The following is a 10,860-nucleotide window of genomic DNA, read 5'->3' on the forward strand; positions in this document are numbered from 1 at the left end:
GTCTCAAATTATTGTAAGAGAAATGAAAAAGTCATACTTTTATACTAGATGTAACAAAAGTCTAGTCTGTAAACCACTGGTGATTAAAGATGACTACCAGATCTGCAGTTGCCACAGTTTCTAAATATATGGGCAGCATCGCTTCTCAGATAACACCGTACAGCAATTGTTGACAAGTGTTGGCTTTCAAAATAGTAACTATCTGACAGTGTCTAAGTTCTCAGGGGATTTTATTTATTTTCATTTGTGGGCTGTGAATGATAAGATAAAATAGTAGCATCGTTGGCAATCATCTCAATAGAACTGGGATCATCAGTGCTTTTACCCCTCGGAATATTCTCAGCATCTATTCTGTACACATTCCCTCCTGACAGCAGGAGAAAACACAGTTACACCCCCACACACACTCCAGGCCAGTCTTCAAGGTCATTTTAAACAGATATTTTAGCAGCAAGTCCAGGGTTCCTGTTCTTAAAGACAAGTTTTAAATTCCTGAGGAAAGCTGGTATTGAATTACTTGTTCAGAGGGTGGGCTGCAAGATGATGATTTTATATAGCCTGCCATGTTATCCTCTGTGAGCTTGGAAAGGGCTGGAAACATCTGGTTAGAGCAGTGCCAAGATCTCAACAGCTGAAGGTCTTAAACTCACTGCCATACAGGCGAGCGTGGGCGTGACAGCAGGTTGCAGGGGTAAACGCCACCCGCCCTTGTAGGAGCGTGGGTGACAACAGCGAGAATTCCGTAGGAGGCACGTATCGCCAGCACGATAAGTCAGGCTGCGTGAACCAAGCCATGTCTTTGCTGACTCTTCAAAATACATTATCATTTTTATAAGGGAAAACTGGGAAGACGGCCATGTGAGAAATTCACAAGAACTTGCCTTTGTCACTTTCTGACTGTCCTTCAGTGCTCGGCTATATTAAGTATACCACAATATTCTTTGAATTCAAAAGCATCCTTCCCCTCGGACACAAGGGGGCATATCAGCTCTCAGAAGCTATTCATAATACAATCTGCAGTGCTGAAACCGTAGAACTGCTCGGTTCCTGGAAAGGAAACAAAGATGTAGAACAGCGTTTTCCCTGAAAATTTAGTTTCAACACATCTACAGGTCTCCGTTTTTAAAGTTCCCAAAACAGCTCATTCCCATCACTTACAGTATTTCCAGTGGCAGTAGATAGAATAGGGAAGTGACATATTTCCTGAATCACAGACAAACTCATTTTCTAGTCTGAATATTTCAATTTCTCCCCCTCCCCTCTCAAAACAACAGCATAAGCAGAAACTTTCCTCTGCAGCTGACCAAAATTCATTCAATCCTTTAATCAGAATGCTATGCCTGGGATCTGTTTCTTTCTTCTTCACAGGATTCTTTTGTAATAAAACCTCAGGGAAGCTCCCAATTACAAAAATGTTGTATTGCTGAAATCTCCTTCCTTTTTCTGCTGTTACTTCCAGTGGATATGAAGCAGTTCACACTGTTTAAGCATGTAGGTTTAAGCATGTAGACCAACCTTTCATTACATAGCAGTGAGGCATATAAGTAGTCTTCATAAACATTTCTCCTTTTGAAATGGGAGTTGAGAAAAGGAGAGTAAAATAAAACCACCACATGAAATAAAACTGCACAGAAACAGCCTCAAGATACAAGAACAGCTCCGCTCCCCCTGAAAATTTCAGTTCTGTATTCCTTTCCAGCTCATTGGAATCTTCAGAAGTGTGTATCCCCAAGCTTCAGTTCCCAGGTTAAAAAAAAAAAAAAATTAGTACAAGGGATTTTGTGCTGTGTCTAGGCATAGCCTACACAGAGAAGTTACAGTTTTTGTTAAGAGCTGGTTGGTGCTATTCAGATGCAGATAAAAGACACTCTGGGGCAGGATACTGCAGGAAGATTTATAACTAAGTATGTCTTTCTCCACAAATTAACTAAGGAAGCTTTCAAATGTCTGAAACAGCAACAATTTAATGTTTCACAAGTGTCAGGACAGAATCAGAACAAGTTTTTAAGATGAAGCAAGTTTCATAAGGGAATGGAAAATATGCAGGACATAGGACAAAGCTCTTCTCAAAACCTAAAACCACATGTCACGTTAAAGTGTTTCAGTTACAAGATTCAGAAGTAATAACTACAGGATATGTTAAGAACAAAACATAATGAAGTGCTGGCAGATCTAACAGATCTAACATTGCTTACCTCAGATCACACTTGTTTTGCAGCAAGTCTCATAGTATAAAAATTAGAGAATGTCATAAAAATGGAGTGACCAGTTCAATGTGCACGTTCTCAGAAAACAACTAGGGTTTGACGGAGTGTCACTAATATCATTCTGCTCCCAATAGGTGACTCCTCACTGAGAGTTCAGTGTTAGCTCTCTAGGGACACCTCTACGTTGGCAGCCGCAGGGGAGCAGACCTGACTAAATTATTTGCTGCAGCCAGATTGCCTCTGATACCTAAGCTCTCATTCCTAAGGCTAACTGGTATCCTTGAACAATGCTGTATTCTACGCAATCAGCTTTTGACTCTAAAAAAACCACAACAGTTCAAGTCCTCCATTTGTTGCATAAACTTACCTCATCCGCACCCTTGTGGCAGGTTGGAGCTAAGCAGCTGATGCATCTAACAAAAGGAGCAAATAATGCTGTTTGTCTGGATTTTGCTCTCCCCACTACTCCAAATCTCCACACTTACAAATACCATTAACTACCAACAAACACAATTAATGATATAGAATAAAGTTGTTCCAGAGTGCAGTTGAAGTACCAATGGCTCAGAGAAACTAGGTGACGACTGGACCATAGTTTACACACAGTGTACTTTCAACACCCATGAATATAGAACTAAGTTTTAGACAAGTGATATGTTCTTACTTCTTTTAATTTCTGAAAAGTCTCCCTATATATCCGTCTTGCAGTCATACATACAACCATAGTCACTGAAAAAGTAAACATACATGCTTAGAAATTCTCTGCAGGAACACAAGTTTTTAGAAAATACTGCATACACAACATTCACAGCCTCCTTCTGTGGGTTTCCAAAGAGGTTACTTACTTCCAAAGTCAGCACACACACAAAAAAAAGAAAAAGGCAAAAAGAAAAAAAAAAATCACCAACAATTTCTATTTTAAGGCAACCTCAAGTTGTGTCATGACAAGTGCATTTTGCTTCATGCTGCAGAGGACCTACAGATGTTTCCCATTTGAGGTGTGTCACCACTGAAATCTGTCAGTATACAATTTACTTGGATGATTTTTTTTTTAAGGCCTCATCTACTTTTTTTTGGTTTGTTTTAAACAAAATCTATTGCATTTTACTCAAATCAAAACTCAAAAGTATGAGAGAAAGATGTAGTGAAAAATTCCTTGCATTTGCTTAAACAGAGCAATAAGCTAACCTGGCACATCACGGAGCTGAGACAACAGTTTTGCTAGTTCTCCAGTGGTTTCCAACTACACAAAGGAATTTCTTTCAAGTCAGACAGTTGTACTAGATGACCACAAACATCAGCCCAGTTTCCATCAAGCCATCAGTTTTTCTAATGTCTACAAGAAGTTTATTAGAAGCAAGTTTTCACTTGCAGGAGATAGGTACAAATCATTAAATACACCTGAGATGGAGCAATTTTGTTTTCAGTAAAAATCGACAGTTTCATGTATCAGAATTTGTAAAGACAGTCTAAAGCTCTTTCTGTGAACTGCACTGAAGTGACAGGACAGCTCTTTACACAGCCTCACCTAGTAAAAAGATTTTTTTGCTAATAAGGCATTGAGTTAATTCACTCTTTGTGATCTCTTCTGCCACACTGTGAAACTTCTATCTCCCATTCTCATCTCCAATTTCTGCACACCTCTAGTTCTGTTTGCTCCAGTCCGCGTTGGCGCAGTGCAGTCACTGACAGTCTACAGGCTGCCTGCAAATACAGTTTTATAACCCAAACTATTTGGGTACGTCTGACGGTGCCGTTAGACAGCTGAAGGATCCTTAGCAGGAGGATGTGGAAACCACTGAGAACAGTAAATAGTCTCTGCCGTTATCATCAGTCTGATGAGATGCCAACAGGTTTCTGTGTTCACATTTTATTCCAAAACTGCAAAAGACTTAGAGTAAACAAATATTCAAATATGTATTATCCCTTCAGGTACTCTTATTCACTTCTATAGTTATCAAGTGTAACATTTCACCAGATACAAAGCTTCAACCTAGGCTCTAACAAATCTTCATAGGCTGTGCTAGCCAAGCTTCTTCTGTCCTTTACGGATGAAAATGAGTTACTTGCACAACTCCTTAGAAGATAAAGTGTCTAAGACACATGGCTTCTCATGGTCCAAAACCTCATCAGATTTTAATGCCACTGATGTAATATTCTGGAGAATTGAGTAAGTCTCAGTTTTGGTTTTAGTCAGACTTGTCCTTTTTCTTCCCCGTTAAAGGCACTTTACTTGCAACAGCAGATCCTACAGCTGTAACACCTCCAGCTACAGCAGAAACACTTCCTTTGACTAGCCCCACTCCCACTGAAGGCACAGACGTGACCGCCGTTTTGGTAATTTCCAAGCTCTTCCCTCCAATCCACGCAACACCCCCAATCGTGGCACCAACAGCTCCCTTTGTGACACTGAAGAGGCCGCCAGTCACACGAGAAAGCATGCCAGGCTGCTGCTGCGGGTGGTCTTTCAATGAACCTAAGGAAGGAAACAAGCAGCGAATCATTCACAGTGAAGTATTTTCAAAAGAAACATCATTCATGAGTATTTCCTTTTCTAGCCCAAGAGTCACAGCACACAGGGCATACTTACCTTGCCTACTCTTCTTGGCTGCTCATATACCACCATAGTTCCAAATCAGAAAAAACACTTTGCCTTAGTGAGACGTGCGTACCTCAGCGTTGTTTTCTAAAATGTAAGTCAATACTGAGCCTATGAGTATCAGGCATAGAGCTCCCAGACACTCTCAGGTGATTCACTTCCATCCTCTGTACACACCACTACTTCCCATACTCTGGGAAGTTTCCTGGCCAAATTTGCCATCATTTCTGGACTTTAGTAATGGAGGTGGACATGACACACCCTCCTGTTCCCCCATCCTAGTATTAAGAGTAACCTACAGAGGTGGAGGACCCCCCAAAAGCAGCATCACTACCTTGCTGTTCGAATCTCTAAGGAACCACTCGAAAAAAGTTTCCTGGAGAAGCAAGGCCAAAGGGTTTATTAAAAAAAAGGAGCTGTTCTTTGAAAAGAGCTCACCTTGAGACAAAGTTGCTTCCTTCCTTAGTGATTACTGTTTTGAAGATGTGTTTACAGGGGTCAGGGAGGAGAGAAAGAAGGTTACAAACAAGAGAGCTATCACAAAAGTCAACATAAGCATGAGTACTAAACTGATGCCAACTCTTCACTGTATCACTTTCTTTCCTCGTCAGGTACACAAATTTAATTTTCCAAAAAGGCCTTTTCTGCAGTTTGGATGGGGGAGATGGGAGTGTGTGAGTCCATACTAGAAGCAGTCATCAAAGGCAGTAACAACAGCAAAAGGTAAATGCTCCCAACAGAAGTACCAATACGATGTACAAAACCAGATCTCAAAACGTAGGATTTCTGCATATTACTGACCACACAAATACAGTTATGTTTAACCTGCACTTCGCACAGTTTCTTGCTACGTGCTAAGTCAGTTCCTATTTCATATTTATGGTATGACTACATAGCCTCAAAATAATAGGAAGTATTAGAGTAATAGAAAGACTCTCAGAATTAGCCACTTAGCCTTCCAACAGTTTAGCAATTAATTTACATTTCTGACTGTAGGCCTCAAAGTAATAATAAAAATATAAAAAGAAAGATATATGCACCTCGCCTGTAAGACTGCACCTCCACACCCTGCTACTGCATAAGTATCATCCATCTAATCTTCAAAGAAGAAACTGGAAGATGAAACAGTATATTAACGTTGTATTTAAGCACACAAGAGAATATCACCTACTGCACCTATAAACCAGTAGCCCTGGCACATTTTGCCTGTCGGCAAGGTGTTTTCAGTGCGAACCTCGAGAAATCTTTGGTCTTCGCAACAACTTTGTACAGGTAAGTGTTTTTCAGCTCCTGTCTTGTCAATTTCTCATTGACCTCAAACACTTACGTTTCAGAGAAAACCATGGCAAGAGACAGTCAGTTAACACAAGTAAAAGTTCCAGAGTTTTCTGTATTTTCTAGCTACCTGTAGATAATATATAGGATTTAAAAGATACATTTTCCCTTTTTTAGGGAAAAACAACAGGGTTAGCCAAGAAAAGAGCATGTGGAACCACAGCGGGCAGAGCTAGGGGAGAAACAAACACGACAAAGAGGTGAGGGAGTCAGCAGCAGAAAGAACATGCTTGGAAGAGAACGATGAATCTTAGAGAGGCAGGGAAAAAGAAAAATCAGATCAAGATCCACCAGAGACCTCTACCCATCCTCTGTCAACGCAGTCACTCCGCACTGCAGCATGCCTTAGGAAAACCAGCAGAACGGGTCTCTCTCCAGTGCCCTGACCGCTGACAACTCGCATGCAGAGGACAGTTTCCAAGAGTTGCCTCCCAGCACTCATCTACTACAAGATGTAAACGAGGGTGAACAACTTCCCATGCACCTCCAAGGAGTTTGTGTTAATTCTGGGACTGACTCAGGACTCAGAATTTATTTAAAAAAAAAAAAAGTGTGGAGTTCAGAATTCCTAAGTGTGTGCCTGGAATAATTCGAAGAAAAAGACGCCACCTAAATGAGAAAATTTCCTCACAAGTTTGACAAAAAGAAAAAAAAGCAGACAGAGGAACAGTGGAGCTCAAGGCAGAAAAAAACCCCTAAACATGCTTCAAACTTACACTAGTCTCTCTTATTGAAGAAATTGATACAGATAACAGAAAGTGTCATGGAAACTAGAAACTAATGACAGCCTTTTAGTTAAACCAAACAAATACCCTTGCTAGTTCATTCTAGGCCAGCACCTTTGAACCTGAACACCTCCAGCACGAATCTATTGCCAACACAAGCACACAGAGACTGGAATTCCTATTTACATGCAGAAAGCCTCTAGAGAATCACATTCAGAGAGGAGTGCACAGACCCTGGTATAAAACCCACTGTCTAGGTACTATTCACTAGAAGATTCTCGTGACCAGACCTACACACCTTGTAAAATACCTGGTGAGAAAGTGCTTCACCTTCTACCTAACTGGATCACTATCACCAGGGTGAATGGGACTAAAAGTTTTATCCCACTGAATTCTAAGAGCCAATTTCAGTGAATTGGATCGCACGTTAGCAAGAAAGAACCCACCATAGCTAACTTAAAAAGTAACAAGAGAGAAACAAACAAAAACAATCTTGACAAGCCTCACATTACTTCAGGTAGCCAATCCTTTCGTAGCATCCATTCTGTTCCTCAAGTGTAAATACTGGTTATGACTTGGTGTATTAATAAATTCTGGTGATGGCTGGCACCTTCCCATTTCATTCATGTTTGCTAATATTATTCGTGAGATCTAGTAAGCGCCTGCAGTAATGCAAAGAGCTTTTATTGTCAGGTGATTTCTATTCTAGGATATGCAGGCCTGGCCTCTCTGTTTCTAACAGACACAAGAAAGAAGGTAAACGAGATCATTCTTAAATCTGGGGAGAAAAAAGACACAAGTTCCTTATTCAGGGGTTGGCTCTACCGTGCCACCTTGCAGCCAGCTTCCTGAACAGCAAACAAGAGTCTGAATGAATGGTGGTTGCAAAGGTTGGTGCCACTTGCAAAGCAGAAAACAAAGCATTCGAGTTGCACTGCTCACAGAAAGCACAAGCACAAATGCTGCTTCTACGTATGTTATTTCTTTAAAGCCCTTGGGCACCAAGCTTGTCGAGTGCGATTCAAACAAACTGGAACTATTTATATCTTTACAAGAAAACTGCAAATTGGTTTTGGAATTGAGCCTTTCCTCTAAGGATTTTTTTTTTGGCAGACTGTCTAGAGAGCTGATCTTCTTGCCAGCCTTGAACTGGTAGCCTTCCATCCACATTAGCCATCTTCCTACAATGGTGTAAGTAAATTGCGTATAAAGGCCTGGCAGGGCATTTAAAACAGGGATGTTCTTCAAGGGTATTACAACATTTTACTATACTCCTGAGGCTTGAAGAGTGCACAGGAGACAACGAAAAGGAAAAAGCCTCTTTGAGGATGGAGTTTCCATTAAGACAAGCTGTGTTTCATTTTACTCACTCTAACTATACCAACTTCCTCTATCTATTTAGACCTCATATTCATACTGGTTACTGTCACACTGAAAGAAGATACTATGGAGAAGAAAACTAATCTTAGTTGCTCACGAATTTTAAATAAAACCTTGCAATAAGTAGTGACTGACGTCAGACTCTGCCACTATGCTCTGAATCTGGACAACCTACTGAATATTCTGGGAAGATAAAAAAAAAAAATACTTACTTGTTTCACTGCCTTCCTCAACTAAGAGTCAATTGTGGTTTACTAGTCAGACCCTTGTTCGCTTTCCACACATGAGGCTTAACATGAATTAAACCACAACTCAATCTTTAAGGCAAAAAAACCCACCCTGAAAACTAGCCTTGAGGATGACACACATTAGGGCACAGTTTCCAACTTAGCATTTTCTTTCAGAAATGCTTCTGGGATCTTCACAACCCTGTAAGAGCTTAAAAAAGAAAGATTTTCATCCTCACACCATGATACTGTAACAAGCTCAACTATAGAAAAGCTTAAGAACCACTGTGCCATGAAAAATCCATTTCTCCATTTCCTCTCAACTTATACTTTTCCTGTCTAACAGTTGTTTAGAGTGAGCTATTCACTTCAGCCCCTTCTGCTACACTTAATAAAGTGAAGTAAATCATTCAGTTATACAATATACAAAAGCTGAGCGGGGAAAAAAAAAAACAACAACAAACCAACAGAGCTTTAAAGGGGGATTATAGACTGCAGAGCAATGAACCAAAAGGAATTGGGACTCACCAACCTCTACATCCAACACACTTGGGCTTAAGGCAAGAGAAGACAGAACACAGACAAACTACATGCCATGAAAGGCTTTTGATCTAGTGCACTTCCAGTCACATTACGCAAACAGGATTCCTCACAGTCCTGTCCTTCCACAGCCCAGAAGGGAGCTCTGCTCATTTGCAACTGCATTTCCTCTACAGATCTAATAACTGATTTAATATTCATTTGGTTCAGGAGATCAAGATGTCACTGCATTAATCAAGTCAAGTTTTTGTTTGTTCATCATTAGGAAACCATGAGATTAAGTCAACATTTAGAAGTACAGTTAACTGTATGATGGAAAAGTCTCCAAAAGCAGTAATAGAGTTCCCTATATTTTTAAACACATCTTGTTTAAAAGTCACAAGCACTATGAGCTCAGCAAGGTCTCCAATAGTGGAGCTGGGCTCTGTCCATCTCACATGATGAACAGCAGAAATAACCATCAGACCAATTCACATCTCTGGAAATTAATCTGTAAATTATGTCTTTTAGTATCTGCCCATCTTCTCTACACCTTATCACAACTGAGTTATATTCAGTGGCTTTATTGTAATCAGGATAATGCATAAGTGAACAACAATCCTGGCCCATCTCATCCCAGGATTGCCTTGCTTACTGTTACTTACATGAAAGTTACAGTGTTCAGCTTGCAGAGCTTTTTTTTTTGGTTTTTTTTTTTTTAATATGAGATCTGAATTTCTGATGAAATTCTATGAACTTACTTGATATTATGAAAACTAATACATACCTTCTGGTGGTTCATCGTGAAGGTATGATGGGACTTCCTGTTGATTTTTGTCCGTTTGATTCATTATTGCCTAAAAAAGAAATTCACATATGCTGTACATCTCTTCCGACAAAGCATAAACGTAACTCATGAATTCACGTAGTTTAAGTTCCACAGAAAAGGAAGTTCTTTTTTCGTTACTACATATACTAGCAACTCCTGCCAAACTACTGCTCTTTCATTACCAGACTGTGCTTCTGTATTCTTCCCTCTGTTTATTAGGCAGCAGTACTGCATACGCAGTGTGGTGACAGAAGCAGAACTAGACTGTTTAACCCCTACAGAAACTTTCCAATGACAACATTTCAGAAAGAAGATTTCTCTACCCCAAAAGCTGTTTGCTAGAGCAGTTCTGGAGCAGCAGTCCCCAACAGTAAGGGGAATCATGGGAGAAAACTCAAATCAGCAGCACTGCTTACTGCGTTTTCCCTTTGGAGGGGAAGAAAGCAGTATCTAGTCCAGGTTTTCCTCCTCTCTCCTCCCCCACCAAAGTGTGCCTCAGTGTAAGTCCTGCCTCCTTTCCTGAGCCCTCCTGCCAATCCTGCTTTCCCTCCTCAGCAGGCACTGAGGTCAGGAAAAAGAGAAAAACAAGTTGCATTATAACACTCAGCATCCTTCTCTTTTCCTGCCAGTGACTTCTTAGTTCCCTTCTCCCTACGCACATACACAAGCCTTTAAAAATTTCTTCCAGGAGTCAGCAACCACCACAAAAGTAATGCCAGCCTGTCTTGCCATGCCTAGATCTCTCCCGTGTCTCCTCTGGGTAAGAAAGCAGCAGCTGGGATCTGAAGAAGGAATGAGGAGGCAGAAGCAGAACTTGAGGGTGGGAAGACTCACCTGGAAAACAACAGCTAAAACCCTCACAGTATAATTATGAAGTCGAAACATCACAGTAAAAATTAGCACCCACACACTAAATGATAGATCTTTGGATATGAAGCAAGCCTAAATTGAATATTAAAGAGTCCTCGCAATCGGCCCTAAGGGTATCAGTTCACAACTCAAAACACAGGAGCCTTTGCACAAGAAGCTGCGCAGGAAT

General features: G+C 40.6%; 1 protein-coding gene across 1 annotated transcript; it reads right to left on the reverse strand.

Annotated features, from left to right (window-relative positions):
* Positions 1–4,396: 4,396 nt before the first annotated feature.
* Positions 4,397–9,843, reverse strand: TMEM263 (transmembrane protein 263). Its single transcript, XM_009872844.1, has 2 exons — positions 9,780–9,843; positions 4,397–4,683 (listed from the first exon to the last, which is right to left on the reverse strand). The coding sequence occupies exons 1-2, from the start codon at positions 9,841–9,843 to the stop codon at positions 4,397–4,399; spliced, it is 351 nt and encodes a 116-aa protein (XP_009871146.1).
* Between the last annotated feature and the right edge of the window lie 1,017 nt (positions 9,844–10,860).

This window comes from Apaloderma vittatum, unplaced genomic scaffold (assembly GCF_000703405.1).
Source record: "Apaloderma vittatum isolate BGI_N311 unplaced genomic scaffold, ASM70340v1 scaffold41087, whole genome shotgun sequence".
Lineage (NCBI taxonomy): Eukaryota > Metazoa > Chordata > Aves > Trogoniformes > Trogonidae > Apaloderma > Apaloderma vittatum.

Excerpts from the sequence above, each read along its gene's own strand:
- TMEM263 (XM_009872844.1), bottom strand. The coding sequence starts at position 9,843 with ATGAATCAAACGGACAAAAATCAACAGGAAGTCCCATCATACCTTCAC. Across the intron at positions 4,684-9,779 it reads TCACGATGAACCACCAGAAG|GTTCATTGAAAGACCACCCG; the intron begins GTATGTATTAGT and ends TTCCTTCCTTAG.